We start from the raw sequence: 16469 nt of genomic DNA on the forward strand, positions 1-16469 counted from the left end.
TCGACTGAGGAAAAACTCCATGGAAAACCCTTTTAACAGGGAAAAATCGGAGAAACCTCAGGGTGAGCAACAGAGGAGGGATCCCTCACCCAGGACGGACAGACGTGCAATAGATGTTGTTACAGACAAGAAAACAGTATAGTAAAACATATAGACTCAATTTAGACAATTTTCTAAGTTTGACAATTTACTGTATTAAAAGTTGTACTTTTTTAAAAATCTTTTTGGTATCTCTTTTCAAACTCAGAATTTGAACAGAACTGTAAAATACACATAAGTTTATTTTTATTTACACGTTAATGTAATTGATGCCGTGTCTTTGTAGTTGTAAAAACAAAAAATTATTTTGAATTTGGCCTGAAATATTTCAATGAAAAAAACACAAAAAAACAAAGAAACTCAATGAATGTTTTTATTGTATTTCATGTGGAAGACAGTTTTTCATAACATTTTTTTGTTTCTGCTCTATGAGATGTACGGTAGAAGTGACATTGCTCAGACTGGTCGTCAGTCCTGAGTCGGGGGGCAGGGCTCGGCGTCCGGCACCGGCACGCATCTCTCCACCACGGCGTTGATCTCGCCGACGCTCACGCCGTCGTAGGTGCCGGTGACGCGCGTCCAGTGCGTGTCTCCGTCGTGGTTGGTCCTGCTCAGCCGTCCCGTGAAGGGGATGTCGGCCGTCATCTTCCTGCCGTCCATCCTGACGGCGCACGAGTGGTTGGGCGGGACGAGCAGCCGCACGGACACGGAGTGGCCGATGGCCTCGGACACGGTGGTGCCCTCGGAGAAGGTCACCGTCTGCTCCTCGGTGAAGTCCACCGTCCCCGGGCCGAGGACGGGCAGCTTGGCCTTCATGGTGGAGACCGAGCCGTTGCGCGTCTCTCTGCCGATGTCCCAGCTCTTCTCCACCGCCGTCGTCTTCTCCAGCGTCACCGTCTTCTCCACATCTCTGCACTCCAGGTTGGTGACCTGGTATTTGAATGGTTTTTATTGGATTTTACTTTTTACTTTACACACACACAGCTGCACGTACAGCACAAGAACATCTTGAAACTCAGGAACATCTAGAAACACCAATGCTTCACACTTAGGGATGTCACGAATCACGATAATAGATTTTTTTGGTACGATTATTGTCAGAGAAATAATCACGGTGTTACGATTATCACGATTATTATGCATTAATTAATTTCACAACACTATTAATGTGTAAAATCAAATATAGTTCAAATATTAGGGGTGGGAGAAAAAATCGATTCACATATGTATCGCGATATCTTTTTTGACGATTTTTATATCGATATTTTTTTTCAAAAATCGATTTTTTTTTTTTTTACTTTTTTTTTATATTGTGCAATGTGCATTTGTTCGCCTTTTTTACATACAGAGAGTCCAGGTTTTGAAAAGGGTTTAAGTTCACTTTATAATGGAGTATGTTAATTTATAGTCTCCTACAGTGTTTGTGTGCAGATAAATGTTAAAAATGCAGACTAAAAATCGAGAGAATCGGCAATATCGTAGAATCGCAATTTAAATCGAATCGCCATCCAAAAAGTTGTAGAAGAATCGAATCGGGAGAAAAGCATATCGTCCCAGCCCTAGTAAATATACATTACTAATTATAAAATATTTTAAATATCTATTAAAATATGACCAATTATTAATCCACCAGGGGAAGTGTTTAATTAAAGTCATTAATTGTCATCGATACCAAATGTTTAAGTTAATTTTAATCTTTTTTTTATTACAAATGACACTCTAGCATTTAAATTCCTACCAATTCAATGTTATGTTAGATAAATGGACCAGTATCTGTGCATTTAACTTTACTTTGGCGCCACATCTGCTGACATGGTTCATACATAATATTTTTGTTGTAAAGTGACAGTATTTAGTAATCTTTGCGATCAATTACTGTAATTGTGACGTTTAATACCGCGATTAATTGTGAAAACAAGTAATTGTGACATCCCTACTTCACACTCACCATAAAATCCATAAAAAATTATAATAATGAAAATAAACAAAATTAAAGCAGAAGTAAGCGATATTTTTGCGTTAATATAAGTCTTAAGTAGTTATATCTTCCGACAGCAATCACTTACATAGAGTGTTTGGACCGAAACACGGGTCAGTCAGTCACTCTGCTCTGCTGTAAGCCGAGGAGAAAACTTTCCTTGTATCCTACAACCTTTATCCAATGAGGAGAGAGAACGGCATGAAGGGGCGGTCCTCTCTGTGTGTGCAGCCAAGGGATGCGCCTGAATGTGGTGACGTAGGGACGAGGACCAATAGATCCATGACGAGGGCGGGGGCTGCTAACTCCATCGGCTGACAAGAAGTTATGGTGCGTTCAAGGCAACCCATAACTCGTGTTTTTCCGACCTGTGAACTCGTACCAGTTCGATCTGGTACGAGTTCACGGGTCGGAAGTTACGAGTGGCCGTAATAGTGACTTTCACAGGTAAAACAGGTCGGAGAAACACGAGTGGGTTGCCTGGAACGCTACAAAGTCGTAAGTTGTGACATGAAAACAAAAAACCTGCCTGGAACGCAGCATTAGCCAAAACGACCGGATCGCTTACTTCTGCTTTAAATTGACAAAAATATTAGAGGTTGGTGACCTTGGTGAGCTTCAGGGCCTCGGGCGGGTGGTGGAACAGCTCCATCTGGTCGACGGCGTACTCCACGTGGGAGATGTGCTGCGTGTACGCGTCCCGGTTGACGGCCAGCACCTGGTAGCTCTTGTACCAGTACTCGTCGCCCTCCCACGGCAGGAAGAAGGCCTCGTGTTGCGTCACCACTTTGCCGAGGCCGTACTTGTTCTTCCCCACGTAGATGTCGGACTCGGGGCAGGTCTTGACGGCGAACTGCGGCACCGATCCGTACGAATCCTCGACCCACTGCAGGAACTCGAAGCGGTCCACGTTGACCAGCACCTCGAACTTGGAGGACGCGTACTCGCTGTCGGCGTAGGGATACCGGCAGAAGCTCCCTTTGCTCGCCGTGTAGAAACCGGACTCGCAGTTGACCTTGCACACGTAGTCCGTGCGCTCGGCGTAGCCGTTGAAGATGGCGACGGCGCCGTCCGGGAGCGAGCCGTTCCACGTGACCCATTTGAGGTTGACATGTTCGCCGAACATGGGGAAGGAGTGCGAGGTCACGTCGGACTCTTCTGGGATGTCGGTCACCACGGGAGGTTTGTTGGCGACTTCCCGGGAGGGGACGACATCTTCCAGTTCGGGGTTGAGCCACGGCTCTACACGACACGACAGAAAGAAATAAGCTCTGGTTTTAGGTAGAAACATTATATTTTTAGATCAACATCATAACGTAGAAGAGTTCCTGACCAAAATTAAGATCTGGAACAACATCTTCTCATGGGTAGATCAAAATGTAGACATCCAACTGGTCAATCTCTTATTAAAGCAGAAGTAAGCGGAATATTTGTGTTAATATAAGTCTTAAATAGTTCTATCTTCCGACGGCAATCACTTCCATTGAGTGTTTGGTCTGAAACACGGGTCTGTCAGTCACTCTGCTCTGCTGTAAGCCGAGGAGAAAACTTTCCTTGTATCCTACAACCTTTATCCAATGAGGAGAGAGAACGGCATAAAGGGGCGGTCCTCTCTGTGTGTGCAGCCAAGGGATGCGCGTGAATGTGGTGACGTAGGGACGAGGACCAATAGATCCATGACGAGGGCGGGGACTGCTAACTCCATTGGCTGACAAGAAGTTAGCCAAAAGGACCGGATCGCTTACTTCTGCTTTAATTTTGGACTTGAACTCTCTAAATCTTCAGTTGTATGCTAAGGTGACTGACGACTTACTGCCGGGTTTCTCTTGGCCGTCCTGCAGCTGGGAGACGTAGAGCAGAGGGTCGGACTGCAGCGTCGGGCTGCAGAGCTGCAGCAGCGCCAGGACGACAGCGACACACCACCTCATCTGGAATAACAACGGCCAATATCAGCGGATTTATTTTGTAGAAAAGCTGCAAAGTTTTTATCCTATCTTATGTTTGTATTTACTTTTAAAGGTTTTTACTGAGTTAATTGGTCAAATATAAAAGCTTTGAAACCCCCCCCCCCCCCCCCAAATTTATCAATTAATTGATAAAACATATTCTTAGAATACATAAAAAGACAATATACAATATAATATATATAAATTATTTTATCTTTTTGTTCTTTTCACAACTGTTCTTTCTAAATATGTAGCAGTTTGCAAATATAATTTAGGCCTACATATTTGCAAAACTAAAAATTGCAAATTTTTTATTTAGTTATAATTAGTTAATGATGCAATCAGTGTGGATAGATTGTGAGACATGATTCATCAAATTGAAATTTGAAATTTAAAGTTTAAATATAACATCTCAAATTTCAAAATCAAAATAAAGTTTAAAAATGTGTTTAAAAAATGTAAACATGAAGCTAAGCTAAGCTAAAATCAGCTTTACTTCCGTGAGGTATTTATTCTGTGAATGTTGTATTTCCAGCTGATCGTCTGTAGAGGCCAATAAAGAGCAGATATTGTGAAATTTTGCTTTAAAAACAAGTTTAAAAGTTTTTGTGATCAAAGAGTTTTGATAGTTATTTCACAGTATTAAAAAACAAAAGTTTGTGGTAAAGAAACAAAATTTCCAGTCGAGTATTTTAATTAAATTGAATGCAGAATTTTGTAATTTCTTTAATCAATATACAAAAAGCAAAAAGTCATCAAACAACACAATAGGCTAATAGACAGAATCATTCACCTTAGCTATGTTTCCTTAATGATTTCAGATGTATTACATATTTTAGATCCATTTATTATTGATTATTGATCAGTTTTGTATCAGACAACAATTAGACAGTGAAATGATCCGGAGTTCATGCTCATTCATTCAGATGTACAGAAGCAGTTTTTACCTCGACAGGTTCCTCCTGCAGTGACGCTTCCTGCTCTGTGAGCTCAGCTTTAAAACCTCCCTCCTCACCTGTTGCCTCCCCCCTCCTCCCTCCTCCTCCTCCTCCTCCTCCTCCTCCTCCTCCTCCTCCTCCTCCTCCCTCCTCCTCCTCTTCCTCCCCCCAATAAACAGGAGCGTGAGCTGCAGCAGCTTCTCTCCCACTAACCCAGCGTTTACACTAAGATTCACTCTCCTGCTGCTGATGTTTAAATAACAACACATGAAGCTACTGACATTACATTTTTACCAATTAACAGGTTTGAGGTTGAACATGAACTGAACAGGACATGTTTGACCCGTGTCTACTTCAGGGACCTTTTGTCTCTGTAGGAAATCCTGTGCTACACAAACACTGTCCTCTAATGTCAGGGCGCGTTCAAGGACACCAACAGAGAGTAAGGAAACTGATAAGTTTTCTCAGCTGCACAATCTGGATTCACAACAGTGAGCTCGTAATCGTAATCCTCATTAATACTCCAACAGAGCACAGTCTCCAACTATTATATTGCTAATGCACAATGACAATAAAGACTTTCTATTTTCGAAGACCTTTGTTCAGATTCATTTAATGAACAACTCCATCACATGTGTCTTTCTCTGCATGTTGTTGCTTTGTATGAACAAACTGGCCGATTTAGTTCAGATAATTTGAGATAACAGTCTCTTTTCTTGTGCTAATGACTGAAATTGTATTGATAATCTTAGGCAAAATGGCATTGTTTAAAATAAAGCTGTAAAAGTTCACATTTTGGAGACTTTTTTAAAAGACCAGCAGCTGTGCAACTGGGGCAGTTTTTACATTTCTGAAAAGATTCTGTTGTTTGAATTGTCGACTACACACCAGTGGTTCTCAACATGGGGTTCAGGGCCCTTCAGATGTCCTTCCTGTGGACATTATACATACAGGGTCAGAAACAAATAGCTTTGTAGCTACTGCAACGTTACATAAGTAAAAGTATCAACTAAATCTGAATAAAGAAGAAACTACAGTTATAAAAAAATAAAATTGTTTTGATTATGGATGTAATAAAACATCTTAAAGTTTAAGTTTATGGATCTTTGACATGTGTTATCTATAATTATTGCCTCATTATTGAACTCAATCACGCTGGAAATGATTGATTTATGTGGTTTATGAAAACAAGTTAGACTTTAATATTAAATCCAGTTTGGCTGTGGACTCAGGTCTCTGTCAGACCTGAACCAGCTCCAGATACTTGGGTGAAAGCCACCAATGAGACCTGCTGCTCCGTCCTTGACATGGGACACATGCGCCTGTGGTGATAATGATAACGGGCTTCTTTATCGATCCCCCCCTCCTCTTCCTGAAGATATGACGATGATCACTGTTAAAAGTGCTTCATAAATAAGTTTGCCAGGATTTTACCGTCGTCCTGCGTCTATCAGGGGAGCAGCAGACGAATCGCATGATGTCCAAAGTGCTCTGGGCTCCGTCTCCATCAATGACAAGATACTGTATGTTCAGATAAGCTCAGACTGGGAACAAAGCGATTGAGATCTCCTGTAATAGTGGGTCATTGATTAAGACGGCCTCTGGTTGCGTAACGTCGCCGGCTGCCAAGATTAAAACCCGAAGGAGAAGCACGGACATTGTTCTGCATGCACAGGCCCTATCATTGAAAATCGCTGATGTCACGGCCATCTGTGCGCGTCCTTGAGACAGACACTTATTATCAATTTATTTATTTGAGGCTTGAATGAGGACTCTGTGAAAACGAGGCCGTGCAAAAGGTCATTTACACTGACAGAAGTGCACTGTCACTGCCTTCAGCTGCTGCAGCCTGCAGCTCTGTGCAGTCCCTGCAAGAACTTCACGTTATTTATGTTGCAAAGAAGTGAATTATTCAGATTTATATACAGTGACTGAGTACTGTCTCTCCAGCTGAGAGGAAACAGTATTTCTCTTCTTTATTTAATTCACAGAAGCAGCGATTTGTCCAACATGAAGTGAACAGTGAAATAAAACAACAAAAAGTCTCATCATCAAATGCAAATCTGACCTGAGGGGAAATGTACAGAGACATTCATGAAGAGATTCAGACATCATCATTCAGGCTCAGACTTGGAAATATAAAATATAAGTGGGAATGTATCAGTTTATACAGTATTTTCCAACTTGAGAAAGAGAAAAACTAGCTTTTATTCTCATTCATATTAATGTTCGAGTTTGGATGTTTCAGTGCAAAGGAATCACAAGGCAACAATGCAAATGTGAAAAACTGAAGATTAAACTCATTTGTAGTTGATTATTATTTTGATTGTCAAAGGAGATGCATGGTTGCACACTAGTTTTCTGAGGACATAACCTCCAGACAGGAGAGAAGCAGTAAATAACAGGAAGTGTGTGACACAAAGAAGTTATCACAGATATTTGTGTTTGCACACAAGTTTACACAAGACTTTTCCATTGGATATTTATTGTAATTGTAAAGTTTGATCTATATCAGTGTATATCACTGTAATTGTATCTCAGTGTTGATAAAATCTGCTATATATGTTTTGCTTTTCAGAAAAAATTACAATTATTCTTTCAGTTATTATTTTCATATTCTTAAAAAGTGTTGTGAATGAAAATACATGACTGTTAAAACAACAAAAAGAGAGAGACAACAAAAGAAAAGAGAAGTTTAAAGTGCCATGTTTTTTTATTTTATTTTGAATGTGTTGTTTTACTTTCAGAAGCAGCCGATAGTATATCAGATGTTTTCTACTGTTGTTTTTATTGTCACAAATCATTTATTTGTTTACAATATTGTTGAACATCAGCTGAAGTTTTCCGTTGACCCGTCATGGGCAGGGCTGGGCATCGGCCACAGGCTCACAGCGATCCACCACCGCCCGGACTTCTCCGATCTGAACTCCGTCGTAGGTCCCGGCGATGGACGTCCACTGGGTCTCTCCGTTGCGGTAGGTGCGGCTGAGGCGAGCCGTGTAGGGGATGTCGGCTTTGATCTTGCGTCCCTCCATGCGGACTCTGCAGTAGTGGTTCGGCGGGACGGTTAGCTCGACGGACACGGAGTGGCTGAGCGACTCCACCACCGTAGTTCCTCTGTTGAACTGCAGCGTCTTCTCTCCGCCCAGCTCGATGCCTCCTGAGCCGATGAGGGGGATCTTAGCTGTGATGCTGCCCGTGATGCCCAGCATGGTGGCCCGGCCGATGCTCCATGTGGTCTCCACGTCTGTGGTCTTTGAGATGGTGACCGTCTTCGTCACCGCCTGGCACTCGTTGTTGGTGACCCCAGAGATTTGCATGGTCTCGGGAGGGTACTGGAAGATGGCAACATCGTCAATGGCGTACTTGACGTCAGAAATGTGCTGGGTGTAGGCGTCTCTGTTGATGGTCAAGACCTGGTAGCTCTTGTACCAGTACTCATCACCCTCCCAGGGCAGGAAGAAGGCCTCGTGCTCAGGGACAACCTTCCCAAGACCGTACTTGTTCTTCCCAACGTAGATATTGACACCTTGGCAGGCCCTGACCGAATGCTGCGGCACTGAACCGTAGGAACCTTCCTTCCACTCCAGGAATTCGAAGTTGTCTTTGTTGGCGAGGATCTGAAACTCCGGGGCGTAGTACTCACGGTCTCCGTAGGGGTAGCGGCAATATGGGCCCAGGCTGGGGTTGTAGAAGCCGGCCTCACACTTGTACTTGCAGACGTAGTCGGTGCGCTCGGTGTAGCCGTTGTAGATGGACACGGCTCCGTTGGGCACAGAGCCGTTCCAGTTCAGCCACTCCAGGTTCACATTGTCGGCGAACATGAAGGATGAAGGAAGATCCTGTTGCTGCTCCAGCGGTGCAGGAATCAGAGGACCGGATGCCACAGCGTTACCAGTGGGTCTGGGCTCCAGGTCCTTAAGCTCTGGGTTCAGTAAGGACACTGTAAAAGATACACACAGAAAGTTTACATATTAAACCATCGAGTACCCTTTGTGGCAAGGTGAAGAGGGCCCGGGGGGGGGATTGAACCCACACCTCCCGGGTAAGAGTCACGCGTGCTTGCCAGTCACCCAAAGGGACATCCCTTAGGCCAAGTAGCCAGGGCACATGATCAATTGGAGGCATAGTGACAGGACCACCACTGTCACACCTTCATCAATGTATGTCTTTAAAACATCAACTCCAGAACTAAAGTATGAAACAGAGGCAGTGCTGACCTTTTCTGAACTGTGAGCTCTTCTTCACGATATCCTGCAAACTGGCCGAGGCCAGAGCCAGCAGGGCCGAAAGCAGCAACACCGACACCTTCATCTGGAAACCAAAAACAAGGGGTTTCAGTCACAAAGCTTCAAACGAGATATAAATCAATATATTTGTACATTTGTTATGCTCCTGAGAAAAGGATCTGTTCTTTAGTCATTACAAGTATTCCAATCTATTGTCATCCAGACACCAGATATGCCAAAGTAATGGTTAATGTTTAAGTTCAATTAAGTTCAGTTAAATCAATATCTTGATTAATTGGTACTGGGTGAGTACCATAAGTACAACATAGAACAGAGTGCACATCTAAATAACCAGGGACATTGAACACTTTAATGTGGAAATATTAGATACTAATATCATATATAACATAAGAATAACACTATCATCAGGTATTGATCTTGATCATTGTTGATTATCCTGAGTCTGACTGGCTGATGGTGAAAAGAGACGAAGCAGCACTCACCCTTGACAGTCGCTCCCCCACTGAGTCCACCTCCCGTCACCTCCTGTGTTATATACACCAGTTTATGACTGAACCATAAAACACACTCTGCACTTTCCCACTGTTTGGGATCTGACTTTGACCAATAAACACAAACTGGTGCAGCAGGTTGGTTGACAGCTGAAGAGGACAGTGGTGGAGATGGTGCAGAGTCCTGGGATGCTTTCACGGTTTTTGATGACATTTTGTTGCTTGAATGTAATGGTTATGAATCTATTTGAACAAATAGATCAGCTATTCATTCTCTGTTGACAGAAATAGGCAAGAAATCTAGAAATCTTGATCTGCCAATATGTCCTGCAAAGATCAGTCCATGCAGCAGTGTGTAGCCGGACAAATGTGTAGCTACAAATTTTGTGTTCTCAATAGCTTAGATTGAGCTCTTCTCTTCTACATTGAGAGCAGATCAACTGCCATGTTGCACCTTTAAAGAGGAATCCATTGGAATATTTGAAGTGTCATGGTGACTAGGAAGTAGTCTACATAAACAGGCTAGTATGGAGGGAAAGGGGGAAAAGAAATAAATGGGTGTCATCGGCATAGAGGTGGAGTCTGCGGTCAAGAAATCTGTTATAATACCAATATGAAAGAAAAGGTGGATGTCTTTAGTTAGAGCCAGAAGATGGAGTTTGAGTTATCTGTGTTTGAATGCAACTGTGGAATTTGCAATTGAACTTGCATTTAGTTGTTTCTTACTTTGAAACCGTTGTGTAAAACAACATCCTGTCTGAGCTGGAAATGTTTGGACTCAATCCACATTGAAGCACACTAAAGCTGCTTAAGTGGGGTTTTTTTTTAACTGTTAAAGACATATTTGTTGCAAATAACTCATTAGGGCGTGACCCAGTTAAATAGGATGCATCAGACGTTTTAATCCTGTTGATCAGGAATAGCAGTCCACACCAAAGCTGATACTGATCATTATGAATATGGGAATGACTGTGGTATCATTAATTGGACATTTGATAAAGATTAATTGGTATAAGCTGCTTGTTTCACATTTAAATTGAACACCTAAACTCTTTTGTTTTGTTGACCCCTCCATTCACCACAACCTCTCATTTCACTGTTCTTTCACTTTGCTCCTGTCATATTTATAACGGCCACTAGGTGTCACCTGGCAACAAAATATACCAATGGGTCATAGTTACCGGCTGCACAAATAACCTATGGGCTTGTTTTATTCTTCAGGAGGACAGTCTTTGCATCTTTTTCTTTATACAACCCTGCTGTTGTGTTCACATTGATCCCTCGACCGCTTATGAAATGAGTGCAGATAAATCCAGGATAAGATTCAGGATTATTAACACGTAAAAGAAAACAGACTGATAAGGAGACAACTTATCAGTTAGCTCTGTCCTCCAAATTATCATCATATCAATGAGCTGCTGTGTATCAGGCACTCACAGCACTACTTGTCAGTGCTTCTAATGAAGTGCCAATGCCTTGTAATGAGTGAGACTCTTCACATTAAGCCAATCTGTGAATGAATACTCCACCTCAAAGGATTATAGCTCAGTCAGTTTGTGTTCACAGCAGCTCCACATAGAATTTTCTGAAACTTTCAAAAACTGTTGTCTGTATTTATTATTTAAATTTGTATGTATGAAGTTTTTCAAGGATCATTTTTATGATTGGTTTCATGATCTACATTTGATCTTTCCTAAATCTGAAGCAGGTAGTGAGCTTGGCACCGTCATGCCACCTACAATCTACAATCCTTTAGTGCCATCTGCTGGATTTATTAGATACTGCAGCACAGCTCTTACTGAACTGAACTGTGTGCAGTATTGTTGCTCAATACAAGCAGGTCTATTTAAGGTTATGAGGCTTTCATTACAGTGCTCATGAGAGCTTGAGGAAATGCAGCTTAATGAAATGCATGCCAATAAAGAAAAACATACACAAATTAAGAAAACCTCTCATGTGCTGCAAATATGCTCAACACAACAGAGTGCTTCCAGCCAAAGTGCTTCCAGGGAGACATGAAGAAGTGATGAATCCAGTTAGGATGCACTTGTTCTACAATGCTTTGTGACTTTTAAAGTTAAAATGATCGAAATACATCAAACAAAAGTGTGCCGAGCTCCTGGGGCAACCATACTTAATTAATAGTAGACGCTAGACAGGAAACAAAGAGAGTTTATTTATTTTCTCAGCGATAATACAGTAGAAAAAATCTTTACCTTTATAAACCTTTACATGGCAAAAAAGAAAAAAAAACATTCACATTTTAAAAGATACAAGCATATTTCAAAACTGGTCCAATGTTATCAGAAACTTTGATGTAGTTTATTTCATAAGTCTGGAGCATGAAAGTGGAATCCAATTAGAAGGCAAACAATATGGGCTCACATTAGGGTCAAGAAGTACAGCTCTTTTTTCATAGTGTTTTTGTGTAACATCAACATTTCTTTTTATTTTTTCAGTTTCACAGTTTCTTTTTGTACAAATCTTTTTTTAACGGATCACATTTCATCACCATTCTTAGAAATAACATGTGCAATCTTGAATTTCTCACACAGGTTAATGGTATTTAAGGTCAAAGGTAAGGTATTTAAAACTATAAACATTAAGTTCATAATCTTTTTTGGCACAGTTGTCACGACTTCAAAAACACATCCTGACACCTTGATTTCACGGGCAAGGGCTGGCATATGCTACAGGTGTGCAGCGATCCGCTACAGCACCAATTTCTCCAATAAGAACGCCATGGTACGTCCCAGTTACGGTGGTCTTTTGGGTCACTCCGTTGTAATAGATGCGGGTAAGTAAGGCTGTAAACGGGATGTCAGCCCTGTACCTGTGTCCCACCATGCGAGCTTTGCAGTAGTGGTTGGATGGAACAGAGACCTTCACAGAAACAGAGTGTGTGATTTCTTTTGTTGTGACTTTCCCATGTGAAAACCCAAATTCAAGTTCAGCACCTAACTCAATTCCAGCCTTGGTGACAGAGGGGAAAGGGGTCTTCATGGTGGCACCCAGAGAGATAGAAAAACCAATTTCCCAACTGTGCTGTACCGAGCTTGTCTTTGAAAGACTGACTTGTTTTTCAGCTTCCTTGCATCCATGGTTGGTGATGGAAGAGATTCCCATGGTCTCTGGGGGATACTGGAAGATATTACTGGCTGGAATATTATACTTGAAGTCAGATATGTGCTCACTCCTCACACCTCTGTTCATGGTCAGGACTTCATACCCCCGCCTGTACCAATACGACCAGCCTCTCCAGGGAAGGAAGAAGGCCTTTCTTGCTGGTTGTACCTTCCCAAGACCATACCTGTTCTTCCCTACATAAATGCCCCCCCAAGTACAAGTCGCGATAGAATTTGCAGGCATTCGACCAAAGGAACTATGTTTCCACTCAAGAAACTCAAAGTTATCTTTATTCGTCAGGATCTCAAATGGAGAGCCGCGGTACTCTCTTTTTTTGTAGGGATAATAGCAGTAAGAACCAAAATTAGGGTTGTAGAAGCCAGCCTCACACTTGTATTTGCAAACATAGTCATAACGACCAGTATAATGATTGTATATTGATACAGCACCTTGAGGAATATGACCTCGCACGGTTGACCACTCCATTTTAGTGCCTACAAAGTTAGGAGGCTGAGGTTGACTGTTCCTGCTCGCAAGCACCAGTGGTGAAAGCGGAATAGCTTCTTCTGGTAGCATGGAGTCATTAGCACTGAGCTCAAGAATCCTTTCGCCCAGCTCTGGGTCCAGCTCTGGGTCCAGCTCTGGGTCCAGCTCTGGGTCCAGCTCTGGGTCCAGCTCTGGGTCCAGCTCTGGGTCCAGCTCTGGGTCCATGTTGGCATCCAGGTCTGGGTCCAGCTCTGGGCCCAGGTTTGGATTCAGGTTTGCATCCAGGTCTGGGACCAGGTATGGGCCTGCTTAAAAGGATGATGGAGGTGAGGTGAGACAATGGAAAGTGGACTGGATATGTTTTATGACTTGATGTAGGCCTAATCTCAGAATGTCTGCTAGCAGCTACTATCTACTAGTTCTAACATTTGATTACCATGTTCACCATCTTAGTGTAGCATGTTAGCTAACATGCATAGTGTAGGTGTATCAAAAGTATTACACTGATTTAAATACATGAATCAAATACATGATATAAGTAAAAAGTAAAAGAAAAAAAACATTACACTGCCATTGCTAATGCTTGTTCACATCTATACAAGTAAAATTGCTGTTGACGAATATCATTAACTTTCTAGGTAATCAGTCCTGAAACAAAGAACATTTGTTGAACACAGTCAGTCTACTCACTCTGGCGACATCTTTGCAATATTTTTCACCCAATCTTGATCAGGTCTGGTTTTATCTTTTCTTTTATGGCTTTCAGGTTTTAGTTTCAATATCATTTAAATGTGTTTGTTATTTCTCAAAATTTGCTCTTTTATTCTTTTTTCTGTTGCCTCTGTAGCAGTTTGGGATGACAAATGCAAAATGTCCATCTAGTCTAGCCATAAACAACTAAAAGTTATTGGCTGGTGGTGATTTATCAATAAGAGGAATTAATTATCAGAATTTACCATTTCCCTCCTCTGTGCTGTTCACACTGTCCAGTAGACAGGCCAAGGACAGAGCCAGCAGGACTGACAGCAACAACTGTTTCACCTGGAAAATCACATGAAACAAACAAACAAACAGTTATTCCCTGACCAAATTCTGTTTTCCTCATGCTGGTGGCACATAACATGTCTGTTTTGTTTTCTTTCTTTCTGTTTTTTTTCTCTTTACTTATTTATATAATTTTTTATATATAATTCTATATATAATTTATTTTATGTATTATTGCTAAACTTTTGTTATGTTATCATTACCTCTTATGCCAATGTTTGCTTTACATAACTGCTTTTTCCCACTCATTTTATATTACATTATGTTTATTGTGTTGAAAATCCTATGTCATTAACATTAACAACAAAAGATTATCCCTAGATTTGTAAAAAAAAAAAAAAAAAAAAAATGTTTAAAGCGGCACTGGTGAAAAATTCAGTGGCTCATGTGCGAAGCTACTTACATGTCGACTATACATACAAAACATTTACATCCGTTTGATTCATGTGGTAGCAAAATCAGCTTTAGATTCAAGGAAAGTTACATTAGATTCAATATAAGGAAACTTTCAAAGTATTATTAACTTCTTAGTAAGTGTTATTTGACTTATTTGACTTATCTAAAATAACAAAGAGTCAAATGTTAAAGATTACTGTTAAATATTTGCTTTTTTAATTTAATGGATTGTGGTAAACTGTTGGTTAAAATGATTAAATTCTCAACAAAACAGAACCAACCATAAATATAATCTATTTAAAATTTTCAATTTCAAAACATATAATTATAATAATTGCACTACCACTGGTTTACATTTTGATTGCATTCTGTAAACCTTTTAAATAAAAAGAAACTCACTCACCATCTTAGCTTCAGCTTCAGCTTCACATTGTCCAGCTACAGTTTGCTCCATATATATACGGCTGTGGTTGGTAAATGGTTTCACTTTGAGTCAGAAATTAACCATTAATCCCTAAATTTCTGTTAGGTCACGTTTTTGAACCCTTTGTTATCTGTTTGTCAGTCTGCCAACAAGATACAAAACACAGATATGGGTCAGTGGCTCCAAACATAGAGGAAAAGGATAAGTGGAAAGGAATAAAGAATTGGTAAAGTCATATAAATCACAACAATCAATGCTCCATGTGACTAAATCAAGCTTTATTGAGAATATTCAAATGATGAGTGAATGAAGATTCATTCAAGTAAAACCTTCATCAACTGCGCGTCATCGGGAAGAAACCAGATGATCGTAAGAAATTGAGAAACGTGAATCTTTCTTTTATACATAAAGTCTAAAGTCAACATTTTTCTGACTTGCCAGATATATTTCTACTTCTAATTTGTGTTTTTTATACTGACCATGATACAACTGAACTGAATGTTGCCCCTTAGTCTCTCAGACATTTGGAGAGACAAAACATGATCATAAATGATAAAATCTATATGTAAACAAATCTCTACTTCCTTAAGAGCGAGGAATAGCCCTTTATAAACTACAGGAAGATGAGACAAAGGCTGGACTGTTCACCTAATAAAAAAATACTATACAGCACTTTGCCCCTATAAAATAAACTCACGTGTTGCTTGATAACACTTTCAATAGAACTTAATCAATGACCACATACCACATAAAGTTTCCCAGCAGTTTTCCTATATTCATGTTAAGCTACCACCGGAAGCTAATGCTAAACTGCAAAAATTAAAAGGTTTTACAAATAGTAAATAGATGCACAAGAATATTTGATTAGTGTGTTAGCATGCTAAGATGTTAACCAGCTAGAAACACAGAAATGCAGCAGAGGCTGATGGGAAATGCTACTTAGTTTTTCAGATATTTGATCATCAGTAATTTCAGTCTGAACCAAAGAGGTGAAGCTGATTTAGATGTATTAAAGGTCATCAGCCAGATAAAGGTAAGGGATCAAATACAAACCAACAAATTCTGATAAGACAATAGGAGGATACAAGTGTTGGTATCAATCAGTCAATCATTTAGATGCTATTTGTTATTTCAGTCATGAATCTCGTCAATTTATATCAAGGACTTACTCAAAACTGAAAATCAAAGATAAAGATGATAAAATAATAAAATAGCCTACTAAACCAGACAGGCTGTAATAAAAAGGGATCACCAGTAAACTAGAAGGCAAAACTGGTCATAAAAACTCATAACAAAACAACAAGACAGTAGGAAACAATTTAGAAATTGAACACAAAATGACTAACCAGTC

The 16469-nt window shown here is 40.6% G+C and overlaps 3 protein-coding genes across 4 annotated transcripts; all 3 read right to left on the minus strand.

The window, feature by feature from the left end:
* Window positions 1-501: 501 nt before the first annotated feature.
* On the minus strand, window positions 502-4997 carry LOC146980925 (natterin-3-like). Its single transcript, XM_085785832.1, has 4 exons — window positions 4911-4997; window positions 3831-3945; window positions 2616-3259; window positions 502-960 (listed from the first exon to the last, which is right to left on the minus strand). Exons 2-4 carry the CDS (start codon window positions 3943-3945, stop codon window positions 508-510), a joined length of 1212 nt encoding a protein of 403 aa, XP_085641958.1. The 5' UTR covers window positions 4911-4997; the 3' UTR covers window positions 502-507.
* Window positions 4998-7595: 2598 nt separating this feature from the next.
* Window positions 7596-9247, minus strand: LOC146980926 (natterin-3-like). The gene is made up of 2 exons (XM_085785833.1): window positions 9122-9247; window positions 7596-8844 (listed from the first exon to the last, which is right to left on the minus strand). The coding sequence occupies exons 1-2, from the start codon at window positions 9213-9215 to the stop codon at window positions 7757-7759; spliced, it is 1182 nt and encodes a 393-aa protein (XP_085641959.1). The 5' UTR covers window positions 9216-9247; the 3' UTR covers window positions 7596-7756.
* A 3044-nt stretch (window positions 9248-12291) lies between these two features.
* LOC146980927 (natterin-3-like) lies at window positions 12292-15185 on the minus strand. 2 transcript variants are annotated; one of them, XM_085785841.1, is made up of 3 exons: window positions 15098-15185; window positions 14211-14295; window positions 12292-13559 (listed from the first exon to the last, which is right to left on the minus strand). In XM_085785841.1, the coding sequence occupies exons 1-3, from the start codon at window positions 15146-15148 to the stop codon at window positions 12310-12312; spliced, it is 1386 nt and encodes a 461-aa protein (XP_085641967.1). In that variant the 5' UTR covers window positions 15149-15185; the 3' UTR covers window positions 12292-12309. The 2 variants fall into 2 exon arrangements, with proteins under 2 accessions (XP_085641967.1, XP_085641966.1); XM_085785840.1 differs by having other exon boundaries at window positions 12292-13562.
* Window positions 15186-16469: the final 1284 nt, after the last annotated feature.

This window comes from Trachurus japonicus, chromosome 9, assembly GCF_045865225.1.
Source record: "Trachurus japonicus isolate A0001 chromosome 9, Traja_1.0".
Classification (NCBI taxonomy): Eukaryota; Metazoa; Chordata; class Actinopteri; order Carangiformes; family Carangidae; genus Trachurus; species Trachurus japonicus.